The sequence below is a fragment of the Haliotis cracherodii genome, unplaced genomic scaffold (assembly GCF_022045235.1).
Source record: "Haliotis cracherodii isolate W230 unplaced genomic scaffold, xgHalCrac1.p SCAF_11, whole genome shotgun sequence".
Taxonomy (NCBI): Eukaryota; Metazoa; Mollusca; class Gastropoda; order Lepetellida; family Haliotidae; genus Haliotis; species Haliotis cracherodii.
The window spans coordinates 3,987,893-4,014,611 of record NW_027266266.1 but is presented as its reverse complement, the minus strand read 5'-3'; the positions used below and the strand labels follow the sequence as shown (position 1 = coordinate 4,014,611).

Here is a 26,719-nt window from a genome sequence, read left to right as displayed (position 1 = left end):
AACATTAGTTGTTTTGGTTTAGTTTATTTCGGAAAAATAAGTCAATGAAAGAAAATATGATAAGAATTATCGTTGATTAAGTTTAACACTAATTTCTGGGAATCATAACCAGTAAACGAAACTATTGTCCAATCAAGTTTCGCCATAACCCGTTACTGCGGAGCATGAACATCGACGCAGATAGTTTACATGGAGGCAAGGTGACGACACGGATCAATAGGAACGCTCGGTTTCCTTGTTTTATTTCCAGCTGAGGTTACAGAGGTTATCATTTCCATTTCCAAGATGATGAGTGAAAGACTTCAACGTCCGATGAGCGCGGCATCTGACGCCCTTTCCTACATGACCGAAGCTGGTCTTAGTGATCATGGAAGTCAACGAAAGACCGGCCCATACTTGGAGGGAAATATGAAATTGCTGGACACAATGTAAGCAATATTTCTTCAGCTTCTAGTGATGGAGTTTGTGGGAAAATCTGTCACAGCTCCACCATGATCATTTCATACTTTCCATTTTCTAATATCTACTTAAAAATATAATCTCGAAAATTACTTCCGATTATATTACTAATTAGAATAAATAACTAGAGCGGGTGGGGCAGTACTCCGGACACTTATTTTTCTTAACGGCATGCAAGTTGAACAAAAGTACCCATTGGCTTTCATTCGGTTTTTTTTTGTGAAGGGAGTTAACTGTTTTGTTGATTATTGTCGGTAGTGGTCGTGTTTGTGCGCTTGTTTTAGCAAATTCTTAGAGTATTTCCATGACCACTACTCCAGTAGTAATCAGACGCCTGAGGTTGAAGTCGCACACGCTTGCGACAGTACCCGGACACTTTAAGAATTTTTTAGAAAATGTCTTACCCGAATATAATATAATTTCAATTTGATTTATCTGTAACAATTGTTTTTCTTATTGTATCAATGAGAACATCAAAATAATAACAAAATAAATACAACTTAATTGGTTTGCCTCACTCGTTTTTGTATCACTGCACAGATAGATGTGTTTTCTCATATTGACGGTAGTTTTCTTCTCTGTCACTAAACCCAAACGTTATCACCGCTGAATTGGTCTTTCTTTTATTTTGAATAAAGTACAAAGTTGTGGCCGCTGCGTTACGCATGGAAGTTGGCGAAATAATAGAAGAAAAACGCGTTATAATGTTCCTCAAGCATTTGCGATTATAATGATATAAGTTTTATTACAAAATTCAACACATGAAGTTTGCAGTTACCAGTTGAAATTACCCTACTGTTTTGCATGATTTTCTTTTAACATTTTCCCTTTCTAAGTCAAGATTACTGTTAAATTGTTTTCAAAAGTACATTAATACAAACATAATGAATGTATGTTACTATTGGTGTCTTTCTTCGTGTAAGTTAATACTTTTTTGATAGCAAAAAGGGGAAAAAATCTAAAAACAGGCCAAATTGAATTTCTACTCAGAGTTATGGGAATTGAATTGCCGCGAAGGCAAGAGACCACCCTGACTGTTAAGTCAGATAACATTGTGCAATCAATCAACGTATTATCGGTTAACTCTTTGAACAAAGTATGTTGTTTTCACATCGGCACTACACTCCATGATATGAGTGTGTTCCCTTATGTTTAGTAAACCTACACATGCAAACACTTAGTTTTGACATATCCACTGTGCAAGATAACAGTGATTAATCAATCAACATATTTTCTGTTATCCTTTAATGGCTAGGAATGATCCGTTTGATTTACAAAAAAGTAGGCTCTCTTGCTAGGCTTCCTCGTGCATATTACATAAAACACATTTCACCTCACTTCAAACCTGGATTTAGATTGAATAATTACCCCAGACACAATAAATGCCAAATGGGAACCTTTATCAGGTAATCTGAGTGGTGCTACCACTAATTATACCCATAATAAATTCATTAACTGAGCATCAAGTGAATGACAACAAATACACAAGTGTAAGGTTATACCAGAAAACTCGGATGACAACAAGGGAGTAGTAATCGTATTATCCCCGCAATCCGAAATCTGAAAATGCTTTCACTGCAGGGACACTTTTTTATTATTAAACTATAACCATCAGGGGTAATTCCAAATGTCAACATCCACTGCACTTTTTGTCTGTATGTTGGTGCTGAAGAAATTAATTAACATGCGCCCTTTGTCGAAATCTTCATAGATCACGGGTAAACAATCAGTGTTCAAAAATGCATAAACAAATGTTGCCTCCAAGTTTATTTACGCTGTCTTTACAGATGGTAGCTCAGTCCCTTGTCAAGCTCAGTTGTGTTAGCGAGCAAATCGACTCACGGCAGCTAGCGGCCAGTGTCAGACAGCCAAGAAGAAGCCAGAGATTAGTTCCCCTTTAAGATTCATTCAAATACTAACACATTTTTACAAAAAAAGGCAACTGCTTAATATTTTGTGACATGGATTAGAAACGAAAACAGCAACATATTTTCATTAACCCTTTTCATTGTTAAGAAATTATATATCTATTTTAATATGGTCATCTTCCTGAGGCAAGGGAGTTAACTGACTATAAAAGTCCAGTTGCCAACCTTGCCAAACTAGGCTGGAATTTCGGGGCTTGATCGTAGGTCCACAACAGCGTTAGAAACTAACAGTTTTCGTCCACTTGTCCTTATAATGATAACATATAGCAAAACTCTTAAAAAGGGCAAATTTCTAGTAGTCCTTATGATACCTTTACCATTGGGCAGTTTGGCAAGGACTACTGGACTAGTGCCAATTTCTAACACTGCACAATGGCTATAACAAGTTCTGTCCCTTCTATTTCCCTCCTATTGACCAATTAGATTCCACTTCCATTTGCTTCAAATGGCGGCACCCAGGCAAGACAATCTGATTGATATTAAAGATCTATATTGTGCTAAAATGGGTCTCACCTTGCATGCGGGCACCATGATTAAATGCGGGAAAAGATAATTAATTAAACATAGATCATCCATATTTAATGTCAATCTTAGAAATGACATTCATTACTTTCCCTGAGGAACCCCTCACCCTGTACTGAACTAACAGTTTTGTCTTGATACAGAGATTTCTCTCTTCCTGAGGTACAACATGGTATACAAGCCTCTTCCATAGGTAGAGAAACACCATGGTATACAAGCCTCTTCCATAGGTAGAGAAACACCATGGTATACAAGCCTCTTCCATAGGTAGAGAAACACCATGGTATACAAGCCTCTTCCATAGGTAGAGAAACATCATGGTTTACAAGCCTCTTCCATAGGTAGAGAAACACCATGGTATACAAGCCTCTTCCATAGGTAGAGAAACACCATGGTATACAAGCCTCTTCCATAGGTAGAGAAACACCATGGTATACAAGCCTCTTCCATAGGTAGAGAAACATCATGGTATACAAGCCTCTTCCATAGGTAGAGAAACACCATGGTATACAAGCCTCTTCCATAGGTAGAGAAACACCATGGTATACAAGCCTCTTCCATAAGTAGAGAAACACCATGGTATACAAGCCTCTTCCATAGGTAGAGAAACACCATGGTATACAAGCCTCTTCCATAAGTAGAGAAACATCATGGTATACAAGCCTCTTCCATAGGTAGAGAAACACCATGGTATACAAGCTTCTTCCATAGGTAGAGAAACACCATGGTATACAAGCCTCTTCCATAAGTAGAGAAACATCATGGTATACAAGCCTCTTCCATAGGTAGAGAAACACCATGGTATACAAGACTCTTCCATAGGTAGAGAAACACCATGGTATACAAGCCTCTTCCATAGGTAGAGAAACACCATGGTATACAAGACTCTTCCATAGGTAGAGAAACACCATGGTATACGAGCCTCTTCCATAGGTAGAGAAACACCATGGTATACAAGCCTCTTCCATAGGTAGAGAAACACCATGGTATACAAGCCTCTTCCATAGGTAGAGAAACATCATGGCATACAAGCCTCTTCCATAGGTAGAGAAACATCATGGTATACAAGCCTCTTCCATAGGTAGAGAATCATTATGTTATACAAGCCTCTTCCATAGGTAGAGAAACACCATGGTATACAAGCCTCTTCCATAGGTAGAGAAACATCATGGCATACAAGCCTCTTCCATAGGTAGAGAATCATCATGGTATACAAGCCTCTTCCATAGGTAGAGAAACATCATGGTATACAAGCCTCTTCCATAGGTAGAGAAACATCATGGTATACAAGCTTCTTCCATAGGTAGAGAAACACCATGGTATACAAGCCTCTTCCATAGGTAGAGAAACACCATGGTATACAAGCCTCTTCCATAGGTATAAAAACACCATGGTATACAAGCTTCTTCCATAGGTAGAGAATCATTATGTTATACAAGCCTCTTCCATAGGTAGAGAAACACCATGGTATACAAGCCTCTTCCATAGGTATAAAAACACCATGGTATACAAGCTTCTTCCATAGGTAGAGAAACATCATGGTATACAAGCCTCTTCCATAGGTAGAGAAACATCATGGCATACAAGCCTCTTCCATAGGTAGAGAATCATCATGGTATACAAGCCTCTTCCATAGGTAGAGAAACATCATGGTATACAAGCCTCTTCCATAGGTAGAGAATCATCATGGTATACAAGCCTCTTCCATAGGTAGAGAAACATCATGGTATACAAGCCTCTTCCATAGGTAGAGAAACACCATGGTATACAAGCCTCTTCCATAGGTATAAAAACACCATGGTATACAAGCCTCTTCCATAGGTAGAGAATCATTATGTTATACAAGCCTCTTCCATAGGTAGAGAAACACCATGGTATACAAGCCTCTTCCATAGGTATAAAAACACCATGGTATACAAGCCTCTTCCATAGGTAGAGAATCATTATGTTATACAAGCCTCTTCCATAGGTAGAGAAACACCATGGTATACAAGCCTCTTCCATAGGTATAAAAACACCATGGTATACAAGCCTCTTCCATAGGTAGAGAATCATTATGTTATACAAGCCTCTTCCATAGGTAGAGAAACACCATGGTATACAAGCCTCTTCCATAGGTAGAGAAACATCATGGTATACAAGCCTCTTCCATAGGTAGAGCAACATCATTGTATACAAGCCTCTTCCATAGGTAGAGAAACATCATTGTATACAAGCCTCTTCCATAGGTAGAGAAACATCATTGTATACAAGCCTCTTCCATAGGTAGAGAAACATCATTGTATACAAGCCTCTTCCATAGGTAGAGAAACACCATGGTATACAAGCCTCTTCCATAGGTAGAGAAACATCATTGTATACAAGCCTCTTCCATAGGTAGAGAAACATCATGGTATACAAGCCTCTTCCATAGGTAGAGAAACATCATTGTATACAAGCCTCTTCCATAGGTAGAGAAACATCATGGTATACAAGCCTCTTCCATAGGTAGAGAAACATCATGGTATACAAGCCTCTTCCATAGGTAGAGAAACATCATTGTATACAAGCCTCTTCCATAGGTAGAGAAACACCATGGTATACAAGCCTCTTCCATAGGTAGAGAAACATCATGGTATACAAGCCTCTTCCATAGGTAGAGAAACATCATGGTATACAAGCCTCTTCCATAGGTAGAGAAAACATCATGAGCACAACTCAAGCCAGCTGTTTAACTTGTTCATTTCTGAATTAGCATAATCACTCAACATACTGATTAATCAGAGGCGTCTTCAATGTTTGTACATAGTCCTTGAACGGGGTTGTTTCCTAGCTGAGGAACTATCTGTATTATTGGACAAACGTGGATGACTCTTTACGTAAGAAGTCAAATACTCTGAATCTGTAACCATGGTAACACTTGATCAGGGTTCACTCTAGGACATTTCTGACATGGACCCTTTATGTGAAAATCATGTTAAAATGCCCTGTTGTCCCTGAAAATGTGGGCCTTTTAGTTCTGTTCAATTAAGGGGCTAAAAGCATGCGGCCCCACCCTAGAATTATCCCTGCGTGATTAACTCACTTTTGGTAAATGTTGACCTTGTGTTTTCAATTATTTATTGTGTTATAATTTTTAATTGGGTAACCAATATTTTTTCAATCATCTTTTCATCACTCTATTGGATTTTCCCCCAAAATGAGTAAACATTTTAAGATTTAAAAAAAAAATATACCGGTAATAATATTTTAGATGTATTTAACGGTTCTAACTATAGGCTTGACTCGGAAAATAAATTAGCTCTTAATTGTGTTTGAGAAATTATCTCTGTCTACACATGCTGAAAAAGCTTCATTTATGCATACTGTTTTTATACATTAGAGTTTTTCATTTCATGCATGCTTTTCTGTACGCAAGTTAATTGAAAGTAATTGGGTTGACAATCCTACTTGACACTATCTTCCAAAGGCAAGAGAGTTAACTGACTATAAAAGTCAAGTTTTCACCCTTGCGGAACTAGGCTGGAATAGCCACTGGTGACGTGATGATCAAGCCACGAAATTCCAGCTTAGTTCACCAAGGGTGGAAATTGTTTTTACAGTCAGTTAACTCCCTTGCCTCGGGAAGATGGTCATTGTATACCGTGATGTTGATGTCTCAATAGATATTTAATGTCGATACTGTATCAATACATATCTATGAATATTGATACTAAATTAATTCACTGTCACAGAAGTGTTTACATGTATTAGATTACCCTGGTTAAGATGGACAATGAAAGGGCAGATCATTCTATTGTATATATTTAATGGATCATATTTTTATATATATCGGTATCCCGCTAGGGATGCATTCACATGTGCAACTCGCAGTAAACACAAAATTCATTGTTAGAGGATTTATTCAGATGCATGTCAAATACGGGAGCCATCACACATCACACAACAAATATAGTTACTCAAATACACATCGTAGAGTCCGTGAACACCATGGTTCCTCTTCCTTTACATCGAACATCGCAGTTTTCCCAATTCTCAACCACATGCTTTCATCACAACAAATTGTTTTTTGTCTACTAAGGGAGATAATTCTATAAACACATGTTCTGTGTATACCACTAAGAATATCTGGTTCCACCGCTTTGTCCTACCGCTACAATATTCATATTTGCATTAAATTGATAATTGCAGGTCTACAAGGTTTATTTACACAATAGCTAATGTTATTATTAATTGATATTTTGATATATCGTGAGACTTTTAAGGCAGTATACAAATGTTTTGAAACAAAGATTTCCAATCAATGAAACCCTTAATTTAAAGACATTAAACAATTTACATATAAACATGTTACATGTAGTAATCTCTCTGAAGTACTGTGTAAGGCAGTTCACCACTGGAACCAGTGATTTGGTTACAGTACTGGTTGGTTTTATTACCTTCAAGTACATGTATAATTTCTGTTTGCGTGTTGACATAAAACTCTATTTCAAGCCTTTGGTCCTGTAATCATCTATTGATCTTGTATTTGTTTATGTCTTCATGATCAATCATCTGATTGGATGTTGTGTTGCAGCGAGTGCCCGATTGACATCATGTGCTGTCGGTTCAGTGCAGACGGTGCTCACCTTGCTGTTGGACTTTGCGACGGATCAATAAAAGTAAGATTACACAAACATGTTTTCCAAGTAATTAACTCACACAAGAGAATTGGCAGTTAAGAGGAAACATTACATTTGTTTCCAAGGGAACAACAAACATTGACACATGGCTGTGAATAGTATTAAGGGTGGAAATCATAGGACCCTAGTCCTAACCCTTATGTTCAGGATTAAACACTTAGGGGGCCCTTGACATGCTAGTAGGGCTGGGACGAGTCCAAATTTATACCCACACCCTATTACCTGACCCTACCTGGGTACCCACTGTAGGTCTCAGGAGATGTTTCAATATGTCCGATTGGGAACATTTTTAGCATAGCCCTGGCAAAACGTATTTAGATACATGTATTAAACAATCTGGTCATTCATACGCTGAAGTTGAATTAAGTTATATCTTTATTCAACCATATGAAAAATCAGAAGGAATGGGTCCATAGAAATGTGAACATTAGTGACTTGTAGTGTAACCATAGAGCTCTAGATAATTTTTGTCATTAAACAATATATCACGTGACTAACCAAGGGTCCGAGTAGTCCTGTGGGTACCTGGGTTCTACTCAGTACCCACCAAACCTGGGTACCCGAGATACCCGTCCCAGCCCTACATGCCAGATTGATGTAGGATGACAGGAAACCTTGTGGACACCACGATGGCTTTGTAATTTCTAACACAGATAGGCATGTCGTCATCATGCTGATTTGTAAAGTGACACATTTCTGAAGTATACCCAAATCATCCATGGTGTTGAAACTTGAGATTTACAGGGATAACTGTATTGTCAGATACCATGGTCATTATTTGGTTGGCAGTGTATTTTTTATTTGGTCTTGAAGTGTTAGAAACGGGCACTAGTTCTATAGTCCTTGCCAAACTGGCCAATAGTTAAGGCAGTGTTAGAAATTGGCACTAGTTCTCTAGTCCTTGCCTAACTGGCCAATAGTTAAGGCAGTGTTAGAAATTGGCACTTGTCCTATAGTCCTTGCCAAACTGGCCAATAGTTAAGGCAGTGTTAGAAATTGACACTAGTTCTATAGTCCTTGCCTAACTGCCCAAAAGCTAAGGTATCCTAAGGACTGGTAGAAATGTGCCCTTTTTGAAAGGTTTTGCTGCATGTATCAAATATGCTTGTGAATAAGGGTGTCATTTATGATCATATTGTTGTTAAGCAGGGTTGTGGAAATATCAGACTTGTTCATGAGCTTGTCCCAGACAAGTAAACAGTTCAAATTCATTTGTCCACAGACAAATCTACTTGTCCAGATTATAGGCACGAAAGGGTTTGTTTTTTTCACAAAGTTGGTTTCTTACAGCCTGTGTTTTTTGTTTTGATGCTGATGAATCAGTTTTCGTATCTCTGTAGCTTTTCCCATCCAGAAAATGAATTCATCCATTTCTAGGTCGTATGAAGACCATAAATTTTAAGCAGCCAGTACAACCTGCCTTGACTTTTGTAAACAGTATGTTGTGCTATTGGCTACATGGCACTCTAATCAACCAATCAGAGAGTGTGTCTAAGGAGTGATTGAAATCAGAACAAGAAAGTAAACAATGCTGTTAGCAGGGTCAGAGAGATTCATCATACTCACGATGTTTACAGTATGTCGGAGCTATAATAAGTAGTACTTGTTACAAACATTTTATCAAAATTGACTAAGATCTTCTAAGTTTTAGGGCAGTGGATATGATTTTTCTGTTTGTTGAGCAATCTCATAAAACAAGTCTGGCAGGTTGGGCATTGATTTTCCACACCCTGCCTCAATACTTCTGTGTAACTGTGTTTACTGTACCCCCAGCACGCACAAGTGTAGAGAATGGACAGGGACAAAAATATATTGCATCCCAGGGGACGCTCAATTGTATTCATTGTGTCTACAGCGCAACAAGAGCAGTAATGGCGTCTGTTATTTCATTCATCAATCATGAACACTGTCCACATGATCATTGACTCATTTCAGGTTCTTGGTCAACAAAATGTACAGGACCTCATATTGCCCGCAAGGACCATTAAACATGTTAAAATTGATTAATGGGGGTCACCTACTTTTGTAAGTCAAGGTAAAACCCTTCTCCCAGGGTTCATCATATATCTTGGCCAACGAGACAAATACTTCTAACATTTAACGAGCACCAGTTTCATTTAGGTGGTCTAAATGTGGGAAACCCAAATCATCAGTCTCCAGATTAATCAAAGACACCGTGTTGAAATTTACTTTGAGCATGTAACATGATGTAAGGTAACTTGTGTCACAGCAGATTTCAGCAGATAATATTTGAGTTTCAATGCTGAAAATCTATTTTGACTGTCTTTGTTGAAACTATTGACAACCTATCCAGGTGAGCTACGGTCCCATGGCACCATGTTTTCAGTGTTGTCTCTGTCATGCTCACAGTTCAACTGTTGGCAACTCATTCCACTAACATCAAGCCTGATTTGTTTGGACACGTTTTAGACAGAAAATGTTACACTGTATGTCTATATCTAGCATGCCTAATGTAGAGATGTTTTTTATCCAACTTCAATGATAATTATCTAATAATCTGTTATGTTCTATGAGCAGTGCGTTACGACTGTATCACTTGATGCCAGACCCATGAAGATCTGGGGTAGAATAGGTCTTCAGCAACCCATGCTTGCCGTAAGAGGTGACTATGCTTGTCGTACGAGGCGACTAATGTGATTGGGTGGTCAGGTTTGCTGACCTGGTTGATGTATGTCATCATATCCCAATTAGATTGATGCTCATGATGTCAATCTCTGGATTGTCTGGTCCAGACTTGATTATTTACAGACCACTGTCATATAGCTGGAATAATACTGAGTGCAGCGTTAAACAACAAACAAACAAACAAACAAACACTTGATGCCCTTTTCAGCCCCTACTGCCTGTTGGGTTCGTTTAATTATCGCACTGTTTACCTCAAGGTGTCACTGCCCAGAGAAACTCAATACACACAGAATATGAGACTGGCTTCTAAGGAAGGACTGTTAATCTTTTATCATTGTCCTGAGTCACTGGCTGATCTGGGATATAAGTGTCCCAGTGTCAGTTAAACCCATGTAATTAACTGTTTGATATCCATTGTGCTGAAGACAGCCCAGTCAAGTATACACTGAATGTGGATTAAACTACCCCCTGCTGCCCTGACTGTGTGTCCTGTCTACAATGGTCTAAGCCCCATGTTTGTCATGTGTAGGTTGTTCATTGTTTGTGAAAACCCACTAACAAGCATTCTGTATACATTTCAGTTTAAATTCTTTGGCAACTTGCATGAAAGCATGGCTTATATGTTCTTAGGATTCTCTTTCAAAAAGACGGTAAATTCTTCTTTATTTGTAAATGATATACCATATTTGACTTAATAAGCGCCCAGGCGCTCTCAAAATTAGAAATAGGGGTCTCTTATTAGAATATTATTTTTGGAAAAAAAACCAGAGTTTAAAGATCGTAAATTTTGTGGTTTATGCTGACAGCCTGAAATGTTTATATACAACATATCTATATTTCCAGGACTTCATTGCCCATAATGAAGGGTGCATATAACACACGAGTGTGTATTATGCATGAATAGATAAGTCTTGTGTACGTTGATCAGTTAGAATGGTTGCTAATTGGAATTGTTCACCAGCTAATATATTAGCTTATTAGAGTGGGGCACTTATTGCGTCGAATACGGTAATACTGGCTAAACTCATCAGCTGCATGTTTATAGAATGACCTTGATCAAGGAAGTACTGAACGTCTCATTGCCCAGTCTTTTGTGAGAAACCTCCAGTATCAACATGATGACTTCATGAGGGACAGATTCTGTCATCCCGAGTGACAAGCCTGTTTATGTCACCTATAGTCTTTTCTTCTGAGAAAATGTACGAAAAATGTGTTCTTTAATGATTACAAATGGAGGCATCAGCTCAACTACAGTAGTCTATTTCTGGAACAGGAAATCGTTTTTTACTCCGTGTTCAGTAGATAATATCATCTTCAATTGTAGTCAAATCTATCCTAGTGACGTCACATGAGTATTGTTAATCAGCATGATTGTGAACATTTGAGATAATGATTAATCGTTCTCTACAGGTCATACTTTCATCGATGCCATGTACAGAGTACCCAATAAATCTTGTGTCTGATATTCCTCCATCATCTAAACATTAGAAGGATGGTCTGTAGACTTAAAGATTCAACTCCCTTAGTCAGTAGGCAGTAAAATCAACACCCACAGGTTTTGAAATGTTATCTTGTCAGTTAATGTCCAAATAAAACAATGTTTATGTATATTGTATTCTGGGGTCAATTATTTTTACAATAGAACGAGTGTTCACCAAACAGACTCTATCGACCACTGTGTAATGCTGTTTCTGTAATGATGACAATACAATGTACAATGCCTATTTGGACAAGGAACAGGTCTAGTCACTTTTTGCTTTACCATGTTTACACTGATTAGCATAGATAAGCAGTGAATTATTTTTTTTCTGACGGAACAGTATTTCGTTTTAAGTTCTCTTGGATTTCTCTACCATATTCTTTAAACCAATCGATCAATGAAGAGTAATGAGTCCAGGGCAATGTCATTAAAATCAGATTTCTGGCTGCCGTTAAACAAAGATTTGAGGACATCCTATTACAGGTCACGTCAGAACGACCTTTCGTAAACTTTTACCGACCGCTGAAACAACTAACAAGAAGTCGACATCAGCCAATTAGAAAGCAGCTTTCACGAGCTTTACGGCACTTGTTTCAACCTGGCAACTTCCATTTCAGACTATGCTTGAAAAACATGTCTCGATTTAAAATTTTGTAAAACTGAACAAACGAACATTCCGGAATGTCTAATGTATGAGTGCGTTTCTATGGCATTGCTTCCCACGTACTATGCAACGCCTTCTCCGTTCAAATGTTTATCCCACAGAAGCGAGAGATAGACGATAATTTCGACGGAATCAGTCGTACGGGCCGTAACTGTCGTTGGGAATAACCCGTGTTAACGTTTTCGAGGTTGCATGATTAGAAAACACATTCCGACTGTCACTTTCATGATCTAGTAAGCGAAGGTTTGATTGGTCGGATGAAAGGTTGTTCTGATGTGACCGTAAATGGGTTGTCCTCAGATCTTTGTTAGGCGATGAGATTGGAGTCGAGGGTGCCATTGTACAAAGGGATCTTAGCGCTAAGGTGATTGTAACTCCCATACTTTAACATAGGCTTACGACAGTCGTAGGGCTAAGGTTGTTTTGTACAATGGCACCCTGGTCTGCAGTGATACATGTGGACTTCCTGTTGGCTTTATAAACTTTTCTGGAAATATCTTATGTATGATAAGCAATAAGTGTCTGATATATGATCTAAATCAAATTGTTGAATATAATAAATCAAATATAAACAAGAAATGTATATATCATCAGTGTTTGAACTAAGCGCATGCCCGTAGGCCCCCTCAACCCGGGGTCCATATTTTCAAATTTGTATGGGTCCTTAAGGCCGGCAGTAAATATACATGTTGATTTTTTTTTCACATTAAGTTGCAATTTTTTAAATGACAGCTTGAGAGTTGAGTCAGGGACTGCAGATTCTCAAGTCTGTGGGTCCTGATGGCAGCCTGGCAATTCTCTTTATTTCAAACACTGTATGTCATGGTATGTCATGGACGATGCCAGGAAATCCAGCCTAGTTCTGCAAGGGTGGAAACTGGACTTTTAAAGTCAGTTATATCTCTTGCCTCGGGAAGATGGGGAATATTGTAAATGATAGATTTATTGAGTTATAGACAAAGAGATAAGTTTGTCCAACAAACACTGCTTACATGGTCAGACCACCTCTTTTCCAAAAGGTGACTAAATTGAATTAAGTGGTCAGATCCAGTGTTGTAATCATACTTACTCAAGAAGATACAAGGTTCTGACACACACACACAAGTCCATGGAATGTTAGGGGATTATGTTTGTTTTGTTTGTTTTGTTTGTTTGATATCTTTCACATATGATATTTACAAATTACAGTAAACCACGTTTATACATGTTATAACGAACTTATTTTTTAGTCCAGGCCAATTGTTCTCTATGTGCTGTATATATGCTTATATTGAACTACGGTTATTGAGAACTAAAATTAGTGGTCCCTTTTAGTTTGTTATAACCGTAGTGTACTGTACCAACTGTTTTGGGACTACTGACAAATAAACACCTATTTTGTCAAGTCTTGGCATTACTATAAACGCATAAATATCTAGACAGTATCAACCCACTTGAACATCAGTAGTACGAGAAACATCTGGCTTAATCTGGCTTACATTAAAACAAGCCAAAGAAAGTTGTAGACCTGGGTGCCATTGTACAAGCAATCTTAGTGCTAAAGTGATCGTAATTCCCATACCTTAACATAGACTTACGACAGTTGTAGTGCTAAGGTGATCGTAATTCCCATTCCATAATATAGACTTACGACAGTTGTAGTGCTAAGTTGATCATAATTCCCATACCTTAATATAGACTTACGACAGTTGTAGTGCTAAGATGGTTTTGTACAACGGCACCCTGTTTGTTTTCTTGGTGTGACAAGTGTGACGTTTGTGTGTCAGATCTACAGTCCAGGGACCGGGCAGATGCTGTACAGCCTCACTGATGAAGATACCCAGTGTCACCGCCTCCCCGTCACACAGCTCCGCTTCCGCCCTTATACCAGCTTTGATAAACCAGAGTACACCCACATCCTCATTGCTTCATGTAGGTACAGCTCTCTTGCTTCCCTAAGAAGCATTGTTTGACATGTTCCAGTTGTCTGGGAACTTTCTCAGGACGATGGGGGCATGTGAGGCCCAGTTGTCAAAGGTGTGCAGAGTTGAATCACTTAGGTGTGCCAGAAACTGCTGATTGTGGTTTTGAATCCTGGTTCACCCTGTTTCTTGGTTTGTCAGCTCCATATCCATGCTCATTGTTTTGAAAGTGGTAAAGGTATGCATGGTATAAGATCTGCATTACTTCAGGCTTTTGTCCCCATGCTTACACACCGTGACATAGCTGAAATAGATTCAACATGCTTAAAGCGGTGTTAAACCAAACTTACTCTTTGGGTACCAAGCAGGAACAGTGCCACAGGAAAAAAAGATGAAAAGAAAGAATACAGGGCAAAGGCACAAGAGTGATGAAGACTGTCAATAATCTGCATCACTAGATTCTTTCCTCCCACATAGAGCTGATGTTCCATTTGAGTCTATGAGTCAACACATCACTTCACAACCCATGCTTGTCGTAAGAGGCAACTAATGGGATCAGGTGGTCAGGCTTGCTGGCTTGGTTGATGCATGTCATCATATCCCAATTGCAAAGATCGGTGCACATGATGTAAATCACATGATTGTCTGGTCCAGATTTGATTATTTACAGACTGCCACCATATAGATGGAATATTGCTGAGTGCAGCATTAAACAACAAACAAACAAACATTAAAATCAGATCTTTTTTCATGACACAATCCGTGTAACTCCTCCCATCAATAGGTCACTTCAGGTGGACTATTTGGGCCCTAAGTGAACTTTGACCTCTCAGTCTAGGTGAAGGATGTGTGGATGCCTTTCACAAAGATTCAGCTTCATTTCTTTACTTCCTAAATTCAGCAGTTTTGGTCTTTACAAAGGAAAGCCCACACAACAGAAACATTCCCTGGGTGTAGATGCTGTAGCGCTCCCAAACATCAGGATGTGTCAAATATCCACAGTAACAATACAGTGTGACCATTATTATTTCTTGCCTGTCTCTGGTCGTTTTCAAGATGCAAAAATCAAATATGCCTTCCTTGAAGGCTTCACCTGTTCGCACAGAGAATTTAGAAGCCTCAACACTGATTGGAGGATGAAAGTGAGTGAGTATGGTTTTACGCTTTTAGCAATATGCAAGCAATATCATGGCATGGGACACCTGAAAATGAGCTTCACACATTGTACCCGTCTGGAGAATCGAAAAACCCGGGTCTTCGGCGTGAGGAGCCAATGTTTTGACCACGAGGCTACCCCACCGCCAGTGGAGGATAAGAAATATCACCTGAATCAACCTCTTGTGGAGTATCATACCAATAGATCTGATTTCAGTGAGATTGACTTGACTTTCTGCCTGATACATATGTCTGCTGCTGTACCAACAGATGCTTCTGGTCACGTCAAGTTCTGGCACTACACCTCCGGTAAGTGTCTTCACACCATCAACGAGATCCGCCAGGTCTTGGCTCTGGCCCTCAACCCCGACGGAACGCACTTCCTCACTGCTGGAGCCGACCCGGAAATACACCTGTATGATATCGAGACAAAGAAGCGGAAGAAAACGTTTGAACCCAGGTAAAATTGTCCACACATAAACATTGATTGAGAGCCTTGTTGTTACCTATAATCATGATAATGATCCATGTCAGTACCCATGCTTGTGTGGTGTCCCCCCAAAAATAAACTTTGATCTTTACTTTACGAATATAATTTGAACTTTTCACACACATTTGGCATGACACCTGAATCTGTTGAACATGTTGAAGAGGTTCGAATCTCATTTTCAATATGGTCATTATGGCAGCCATATTTGGCAATATTTTGAAGTTTGTCCTTGCATGTATGTCCTGCATGTTTTCTTGCTTTCTTATTTGTGTTTTCATCCCTAACACAAGGTCATGGGATGTAAAAGTGGTAGCATGGTATTATATTATCACGGTAGTTAATTTATGATGGTTCGAAATGGCGTTCACTTGCTAACCCATTAAATATGTCATACGGAAAGTGTTGCTTGTTATTTGTTCAACTTTTATCTTTTATCAGATCGATGCTGATTTTCTTTAGGGAGATCTGTCAACAAATTATCTGCCATTAGCGACTCAAGGGGGGTAACTCAGTATTGCCATTTTGCTGTATGATATGTGTGGAAAATGTGCTCTAAATCACTTCCTATTTTGATTATGCATAATCAGTATGCATACGACCTAGGTTTGGTCAACATGGTCAATGGACATTGTCCAAACAAACTGATTGTTCTAACCAGTTTTGAATGGAGGCTGGGGTAATCATGGTAATGCCACTTAAAAGACTTTCCAGAAACTGTTATAAAAAAGTTGATATGTTTACTTACAAGTAGCTGTGACATCTTGCAACGAGTCCTGTATTCGATCAACCAATGAAATATTGTGCTTACATTTGCAGTCGACAGGGTGGGAGGGATTACGAGATTTTCCACAATAATATAGAGCCAGCGATAATATAGAGTCAGACTATATAACCCTGTGGCGATGCCGGTTATGCCCAATAACCCAAGCTGGTCGTAAGAGCCGGATTAATAGATCGGGTGACTTTGTTGATTGGGTGCCTTCTTACCCAGCAGCGTGGATCGTTGCTCACAATATCAATCACTGGATTTTCTCAATAATTTACAGGTTGCTGTCTTAGCTGAGTGGGGTGTTACTCAACAAACATACAAAACATCAGTGTTAAAAAAACAACTCACTCAACACTGACGTGTGTGGCTTTTATTTATTTATATGAAACCTTTCAGTGATGCTCGAGACATTATGGATGGTCATCGGTTCCGTGTATTTGCCGCCCAGTTCAACCCCAACCATCCGGACCTGTTTATCACTGGTGGATGGGACGATACCGTGCAGGTACTGTTGCAGAGCCATAGATAAGCTTTTGTTATTGGGGTATTTTACCCAGAGGTTTAATTTTGATTAAGTATCCACAATTTTTAGAGGGTGTTCACATTTTTTTACCCACCTGTTTCTTAACATGTGGGTATTTTAACTTTCATTTAACACTCATTTAAACTATGTGAATAGTAGTATACCAGCCTGAGCTTGCGGCTCCCTCTCCGGGATGCCATTTTTGTTTGCAAAACCTAGCATTGTAAGAAAGGCACTATTTCTTTAATCACCAATCAGCAACTGTTTAAGATACAACATGTACAATGACTAGGCACGATGTGATTTTCAATTAGCATCTATCAGTAAGTTTGTCAACAAGTTTTTCCGATTGTAACTGTCGATAAGTGAATTTCGTGATTGGGTGATACACAATCATTTTATCTAACAGTTGTAATATATGCAATCATTTTATCTAATGGTTGTAATATACGCATTAGTTTTATTTCAAAATTGTATTTAAAGTTTTTGTTGTGTATTTGATACGCTAGAATTTGATTTGTCTGGGTATTTCTGTTTGTTAATGTGTATTTTGCGGAAATACGCAGCTTCTCTCGAGCTCTGCTGTAGCATAGAACATAGAATAGAGTAGTTTCATGGAAAGGATGTAGCTGCTAACGTTTGCAGGGTTGAAAGTCTTCTCTTGTCCACAACAAATGACATGTGATAGAGTTGTAATCTACCTAATGGCAAAAAGTGGTAGTCCACAATGTGTCTCAGACTAGTGGACTCATGTTAATTTTGAACCCTGGTTTGAGTATGTGGACTGTGTTGATGATTATCAAGTTGAGCCTTGTGCTGCAGTGCATACTGATGGAGAAGTTGTGCTTCATCAAGGTCAGACTGGATGTGTGCTATTGTAGATTTGTGTTCTGTGTTTCAGTACTGGGATGTGAGAGTTCAAAATGGACATGCCGTCAAGTAAGTTGTGGTATCAATAAATACCCTGCCCCCCATACACACACACACATTAATCAATCCACCACCATCATCACATCCAGCCATCCCTCCATCCATCCACCAACTTCGGCCAGCCATTCACCAATTCCAGACATCAATTTCTACCAACCTTTCATCAACCAACCCAAATCATCCTACAACACATCTATCCACCAAGCAAATCATCCTACAACACATCTATCCACCAGCCAAATCATCCTACAACACATCTATCCACCAACCAAATCATCCTACAACACATCTATCCACCAACCAAATCATCCTACAATACATCTATCCACCAACCAAATCATCCCACAACACATCTATCCACCAACCAAATCATCCTACAACACATCTATCCATCAGCCAGATCATCCCACAACACATCTATCCACCAGCCAAATCATCCCACAACACATCTATCCACCAGCCAAATCATCCCACAACACATCTATCTACCAACCAAATCATCCCACAACACATCTATCCACCAGCCAAATCATCCCACAACACATCTATCCACCAACCAAATCATCCCACAACACATCTATCCACCAACCAAATCATCCTACAACACATCTATCCACCAGCCAAATCATCCTACAACACATCTATCCACCAACCAAATCATCCTACAACACATCTATCCACCAACCAAATCATCCTACAACACATCTATCCACCAGCCAAATCATCCTACAACACATCTATCCACCAGCCAAATCATCCCACAACACATCTATCCACCAGCCAAATCATCCCACAACACATCTATCCACCAACCAAATCATCCTACAACACATCTATCCACCAACCAAATCATCCTACAACACATCTATCCACCAACCAAATCATCCTACAACACATCTATCCACCAACAAAATCATCCTACAACACATCTATCCACCAGCCAAATCATCCCACAACACATCTATCCACCAGCCAAATCATCCCACAACACATCTATCCACCAGCCAAATCATCCCACAACACATCTATCCACCAACCAAATCATCCTACAACACATCTTTCCACCAACCAAATCATCCTACAACACATCTATCCACCAACCAAATCATCCTAGACCCAATCCATCAGCAATTCTTTACATCCATTAACCATCCTTCCAATTATTCACCCACCCATTTATCCATCAGCCAATCCATCCGTCTGCTCACTCACCCAATCCCATCAATTCATCCATGAATTAATCAATTCCCCCATCAATGAGTGTTGCCTCCTAGCAATATTTGACTAGATACAAACTAGATTTGGGCCGAAACAATTAGTGAGGAGACCCGCGGGCATGTGTGACCTTGATATATCTGACCCTGTGTGTTTCTGTACAGGAAGTTCTGTGGGCCTCACATCTGTGGCGACGCCCTTGACATCGACCCACTACACAACCACATCCTCACCGGCAGCTGGAGGAAGCACTCGGTCCTACAGGTACCATCTTCTTGTGGCAGGGGCATCTTGTGGCCTCAGGCACTGTCTCCGTGTGTGGTAGACATTATGTCGGCTTCTAGGGGAAGACATAATCTTTAACTTTCATGCTTCACTTTCAATGGTCATTTTATTTTAGGATGTGTTGGTCACATGTTGGAAAATGTTTATGTTTTTAAGACATCCATATTTTTCACTGCTGCGGAGGTTGGGTTCTATCCCATCTTTCAGATGTCCCATGTGTTAGACACCCAGTTGTTAGACTTTAATTAAAAAAGAACGTGGGCTTACCTATGTCATTAGGTTGACAGGATTGCAACAAGTCGAATAAATTCATTTTAAGTATTTCTAAGTACTTTTGACTTAACTAGCTGAGCGGTCGGGTAGCCTAGTGGTTAAAGCGTTCGCTCGTCACGTAGAAGACCTGGGTTCGATTCCCGACATGGGTACAATGTGTGAAGCCAATTTCTGGTGTCCCCCGCCGCGATATTGCTAGAATATTGCTAAAAGCGGCATAAAACCGTACTCACTCACACTCTTTTGACTTCACTAGCTGGTTCAGAAACCTGTCTGTTTGAAAATCTGTAACACGGTGAATAAAATCATTGGCATCTTTCCCCTGGACTTCGCCAATATTTATTAACAGCAAATAGTTAATCAGTAATAGGAGCAAATAAAATATTTGCCAATATTGAGAACAGTATTGAGAATTCATGCCAGCTAGTACCAGGTTTTATGATAAGTATTGTGATAAACAATTGTTGACCTTTTTTTAGCTAGTGTCACATGTAACGTTAATTACATTTGTGATACTCTATTTATTTGTATGAGGGTTTATCACTAATCTGAGGCCTTGTGCTGATGTAACACAAATTGTCTTTCAGGATAATAAAGTGTTATCTTATATGTTTATGTGTGTTATATGTTATAGTGCTTAGTGCTGATATTGACTGAAATTTTTAAACTTATCCTATCTCACACGCTTAATGCCCACTCAACCATCCGCATCACAGTTACACCAGCCTGTACACTCTTGATTGAAAATGAGGGTGCTGGATATGTCAGGTCAGGTCACTGGGGTCGTGTCGCACGGGATTTTAGTGGTGCGTGAACCATGATCACAGTGGTGATTGGTGATGTAAAGGGTGTGTTTGGGTGAGTGGTGTTTTTTTAAGCTGGAAACTTTGTTCTAGAACGTTTCCACACCAAGATCGAAGAATAAGAAGAAATGAATTGTGTGAGATAGGATAAGTATATAAATTTACAATTTTGTTGAGATGACTTATGTTAGTTGTTGGTGCTAAAAATAAACATGAGTAAGAGTTTGTGGTGTTCGTTTCTTACTCCTCACTGTCTGACAAATGGGTGGAAAGAGGGTGGAGTCCACTTCAACTGTAGCTGATTAATTGTCAATCAGCCACTACTAAAACTGTCTTACAAGTGGGGTGTCTGACCGATGGGAGGACACAGGAAATTGTACAGTGTATTTCCAGTTTCTCCTTGCATTGTCAGGTGCATGAACTGATTGTCAAGTTGCTGATTAATATTTGTTTGACTTTGGACAGATCTGGGATTTCTCCCTGGCAGCTAAGATCAAGGATGTTCCGCAGGACACCCTCAACTCTAGTCAGGTACGTCTCTCGGTCACTCATACCCACCAGTCACTCAGTGTGATCCCTAGTGTTGCAGCTGTATGTTATCCTATGCATGTTATCCTGTGCACCTGTGAAGATCCGGGTTGGAATAGGTCTTCAGCAACCCATGCTTGTCGTAACAGGCGACTATGCTTGTTTTAAGAGGCGACCAACGGGATTGGGTAGTCAGACTTGCTGACTTTGTTGATGCATGTCATAGTATCCCAGTTGCGTGGATCGATTCTCATGATATCAATCACTGAATTGTCTGGTCCAGTGTGTTGAAGCTGTTTGTGTTATCCTGTGTGTTGCAGCTGTATGTGTTAATCCTGTGTGTTACAGCTGTTTGTGTTATCCTGTGTGTTACAGCTGTATGTGTTATCCTGTGTGTTGCAGCTGTATGTGTTAATCCTGTGTTACAGCTGTATGTGTTATCCTGTGTGTTACAGCTGTATGTGTTTTCCTGAGTGTTACAGATGTATGTGTTTTCCTGTGTGTTACAGCTGTATGTGTTTTCCTGAGTGTTACAGCTGTATGTGTTTTCCTGTATGTTACAGTTGTATGTGTTTTCCTGAGTGTTACAGCTGTATGTGTTTTCCTGAGTGTTACAGCTGTATGTGTTTTCCTGAGTGTTACAGCTGTATGTGTTTTCCTGAGTGTTACAGCTGTATGTGTTTTCCTGTATGTTACAGTTGTATGTGTTTTCCTGAGTGTTACAGCTGTATGTGTTTTCCTGTGTGTTACAGCTGTATGTGTTTTCCTGAGTGTTACAGCTGTATGTGTTTTCCTGTATGTTACAGTTGTATGTGTTTTCCTGAGTGTTACAGCTGTATGTGTTTTCCTGTGTGTTACAGCTGTATGTGTTTTCCTGAGTGTTACAGCTGTATGTGTTTTCCTGTATGTTACAGTTGTATGTGTTTTCCTGTATGTTACAGTTGTATGTGTTATCCTGTGTGTTACAGTTGTATGTGTTATCCTGTGTGTTGCAGCTGTATGTGTTATCCTGTGTGTTACAGCTGTATGTGTTATCCTGTGTGTTACAGTTGTATGTGTTATCATGTGTGTTACAGCTGTATGTGTTATCCTGTGTGTTGCAGCTGTATGTGTTATCCTGTGTGTTACAGTTGTGTGTGTTATCCTGTGTGTTACAGTTGTATGTGTTATCCTGTGTGTTACAGTTGTATGTGTTATCATGTGTGTTACAGCTGTATGTGTTATCCTGTGTGTTGCAGCTGTATGTGTTTTCCTGAGTGTTACAGCTGTATGTGTTTTCCTGTATGTTACAGTTGTGTGTGTTATCCTGTGTGTTACAGCTGTATGTGTTTTCCTGAGTGTTACAGCTGTATGTGTTTTCCTGAGTGTTACAGCTGTATGTGTTTTCCTGTGTGTTGCAGCTGTATGTGTTTTCCTGAGTGTTACAGCTGTATGTGTTTTCCTGTGTGTTACAGCTGTATGTGTTATCCTGTGTGTTGCAGCTGTATGTGTTAATCCTGTGTTACAGCTGTATGTGTTATCCTGTGTGTTACAGCTGTATGTGTTTTCCTGTGTGTTACAGCTGTATGTGTTTTCCTGAGTGTTACAGCTGTATGTGTTATCCTGTGTGTTGCAGCTGTATGTGTTTTCCTGTGTGTTACAGCTGTATGTGTTTTCCTGAGTGTTACAGCTGTATGTGTTATCCTGTGTGTTGCAGCTGTATGTGTTTTCCTGTGTGTTACAGCTGTATGTGTTTTCCTGAGTGTTACAGTTGTATGTGTTATCCTGTGTGTTGCAGCTGTATGTGTTTTCCTGTGTGTTACAGCTGTACTGTGCCCAGTGGCTAGGCAAGGACAGCATCATCTGTGGAGGCACAGACCAAAACATGGCCAGGATCATAGACAGAGGAACACTCAATGTAAGTATGTCATATCTACCTCAGATGTTTCCAGAGCATAGCTCAAAAGGCCATTCAATATGTCTTCATCAAACCTTGCACAGAGACGTATAAGTCAAGCTATGTACTTGTGCCTTTTGGTCTGGAGGAAGTTTGGAAATTTTGTTCTTTTCAAAACAATAACTTATCAAGTTGTCAGCTGGTGACATTTCCTTTTTGGCAATTCAATTAGATTCAATTGGGTCCTGGATTCCTTTCTGGAGTTTTCTTTTCTGCAGTACCCATCATGTCCATGATTAAGATGAGATTCCCCAAACAATGCAACACATAGTTTCATGAAACTTTCCTTATGTGTCATTGAAGTGCTTAATTTGTCCCCTTCAGTTTTTTAGAAATATCCATATGTGACTTGTCAATATATAATGTCATTAAGAGGCTGATACTGAAAGGAATGTCTCTGTGCATGTATACTGTTTGCTGCAGTATACAGAACTCTGGAAACTATTGGATGTGGGATGTGAGAATTTCAGGATTGTTATGTTTAGAGAGTACATGTACTACCAACAATTTGCTGTGAGTCTTGTGTCAGATGTGTAAAATGCGGATTGTCATTCTTATGGTGCTTCTCATTGACAGAAGTGTACATAAAATCACTCTAAGCAAATCAAAGTGACACCAAAGTTCCATCTGCTTCATATTTACCGTTCCATCTGTAATTGTCTTGTAATGTAAGTTTCCCTGTATGTTGCTTCCGTCTTTATCAACGTGGACATACATTGGTCATCCATTCTCTCATCTCACTCAGACCACCGGTCAGCTTGTGGACCTACCTCAGGGGGTCTACTGCATCGACAATGACCGCCAGAGCAGCTACCCACGCATCGCCATCGGCAGCAGTCGCTACATCTTCCTCGTCCGCAGCGACAAGAAAAGTCACTACAGAGGGGACTGATTACTCCACAACATGAAAAACTTGAAGAGCCTCTCAGTCTGTGATCAGAATTATTTTGGAACTAGTTGAACCAGAACAGATGACTTTTATTTAGGCTAGATATCACCGTAAGTTTCTTGTTTTTCTGAATTATTTCAGATACTTAGAAGTCTCCCAGCCGAAAGGGGATGACCTGACTTTATGGGCCTGCAACAATATGAAGTCTTTTCCCTATTTGGCCAGCCAATAAGCTGTTCTCAAACATAATATGGTCATATTTTCTTATAATGTTTGTGGGGATGAAATGATACAACAGTGCGACCATACGATACATGATACATTTTTTTCTGTATCAATACAAGACGATACACTTGCTGAAATAAATTACTTACTACTCGTTTAATGAGCCTCAAGTATTTTTGTCAGTGAAATATCTCAAAATGGGTTGTAATTAGCATTTCAAGTTCATTACTAAAATAGCTGCTGCAAACATGTGTCTTCAGCTTTTCCTTTTGAACTTGCTCTGAAATATTAAAAGGCAAGAAGTTTCCATACAATTTGACATAAATATCCACATCGTGATATGTATCGTATCGTGACCCATGTATCGTGATACATATTGTATCATGACCTTGCTGTATTGTTTCACGCCTAATGTTTGTGTTTGGCAGTTATGTATGTCACTGGGAGCAGTGGGGAGAAACTAACATATGTAGTCCACTAGTCCTTATAATGAAAACATATAGCCTTCAAAATGGCAAATGTCTACTAGTCCTTAGGATACCTTAACTATTGGGAAGTTTGGCAAGGACTACAGCAAGTTAAGTGCACAGTATATCAACCATATCACCAGAGTATTTTGAATATTTACACTGCTGTATTTTACACTTCTCTTGATAAAGGATAGCAAAAACAACTACAACATATCACAGAGTTTTATTCAGCACTAGTTTGAGAATGTTAAAAACTTCTACACAACATAAAATTAAGACAATAGAGTGAGGCCACCATTCAAGAGAGTTAACTGACTTAAGAAGTCTAGTTTCCACCTTTGCCGAAGTAGGCTGGAATTCTGGGGCTCGATCGTAGCGCCACCAGTGGCTATTACGTGTTAAGACCCTTCTAAGCCTCTCCTATTGACCAATCAGATTCAACCTCTTGTATCACTTGCATTTGCTTCGACCAAAATGGTGGAGCCCAGTCAGGATGATCTGATCGATAATCAAGATCTATATTGTGATAAAACGGGTCTTACATCGCGAAATGCATCAAATCACGTGAGCACCTTGATTAAAAACATGAAAAAATTTGGAAAATATCCGTTGACAACGAGCTGGCAGTGCACATGCTTTGCAAATCCTGCAATCAACCAAAATCTGCACGACAGTTTACAAACCGGATTTCGATTTCATTGTGAGATTTTGATTGGACTTTGCATAGACTCGTTAGTCCAGCCAAATTGTAACTCCATAATACCAGCCTAGTTCAGCAAGGGTAGAAACTGGACTTTTATAGTCAGTTAACTCCCTTGCCTCGGGAAGATGGGGCACTGGGGACTCTCATTCCTTGCTGTATTTGCACTCTGACCTTTGTCACTTGCAATTGGTAGCAAGTTTAGCTGGCAATTCGAAACAAGCATTAATGTATTTTTCACGACAAAATACTGACTTTTTTTAATAGGGTTGAACATCAGTGTAAATAGTGTTAATTTATTATTATTATTATTATTATTATTATTATTATTATTATTATTATTAACTGACCTTACCTGACACTATTACTAGACTCAGACTTCAGACCAGTGGCTGGAGTCACAGACTGTTTTTGATGTTGTTATTTGTTTCTGTATCAAAAGTGTTCCTAAAATTATCCAGTTTTAGATTAGCATTTTTGTTGGTCTAAACATGACTGTGTTTCCCATTGTATTCAACTCCTGTGTAACAAACCGCTGTGGTTGACTAGAATGCGGAAAAGCATTACAGTTAGAATATGGAACCACAAGAAATATATTTTACATATTATCACAGGCTTCTTTGTTCTGAGCGACCTACAGTGAAATATTGCCGACTTGCTGCCTTTGATTTGGATAAGGAAAAAAACTGGAACAGTTTTAGGGTCACTTTCAGGATTCTTTCGTGATAGAAAGTCAGAATGTTACTTTTTCAAATTGTAGAATTTGTTCCACGGCATCCTTAAAGATATATTTGTTTCTTATGAGAACATTCGTGACACTTGACAGACATGTTACTTAAGACTTACTTTGTACACACCTTGTGACGCCCTCGCTCTGTCTGGACACTGCCAACTTGTTCTCCTTACTTCACAACTCTCCAGCCATCAACCAGCACAAACACTGGTCCCTTGTGTTCTGATTGTAATGGTACGATAAATGAATTATATGATTTTCTTCCAAGTTATACAAAAAAAGTGAACAGGACGGGGGTTTTTTTCGGGTTTTTTATGTCCGTTGGACCCTATGCTCAGGACGTGTTTACAGGACCTGCTGACTGGAGTGTGAATGTTTGGTAGGATTAGATCTTGTAAAGAAAGATGGCAAAACTTGAAGCAAGTTTCTTCATCTGTGGACACTTTCGTATTAATTTATTCAAGTTTGTTATCTGCTTATTTAATTCATAACATGAACAATTTCGAAACATTAAGACAATCACACATATTGAAA

General features: G+C 39.2%; 1 protein-coding gene across 1 annotated transcript; it reads left to right on the top strand.

The window, feature by feature from the left end:
* Window positions 1–197: 197 nt before the first annotated feature.
* Window positions 198–25,514, top strand: LOC139456121 (WD repeat-containing protein 5B-like). The gene is made up of 10 exons (XM_071237654.1): window positions 198–428; window positions 7,465–7,549; window positions 14,127–14,271; window positions 15,687–15,876; window positions 17,072–17,180; window positions 18,100–18,137; window positions 19,508–19,607; window positions 21,170–21,235; window positions 23,037–23,129; window positions 23,914–25,514. Exons 1-10 carry the CDS (start codon window positions 286–288, stop codon window positions 24,058–24,060), a joined length of 1,116 nt encoding a protein of 371 aa, XP_071093755.1. The 5' UTR covers window positions 198–285; the 3' UTR covers window positions 24,061–25,514.
* Window positions 25,515–26,719: the final 1,205 nt, after the last annotated feature.

Coding starts and splice junctions, on each gene's coding strand:
- LOC139456121 (XM_071237654.1), top strand. CDS start 286: ATGATGAGTGAAAGACTTCAACGTCCGATGAGCGCGGCATCTGACGCC. Junction 429..7,464: donor ATGAAATTGCTGGACACAAT/GTAAGCAATATT, acceptor GTTGTGTTGCAG/CGAGTGCCCGATTGACATCA. Junction 15,877..17,071: donor AAGAAAACGTTTGAACCCAG/GTAAAATTGTCC, acceptor GAAACCTTTCAG/TGATGCTCGAGACATTATGG.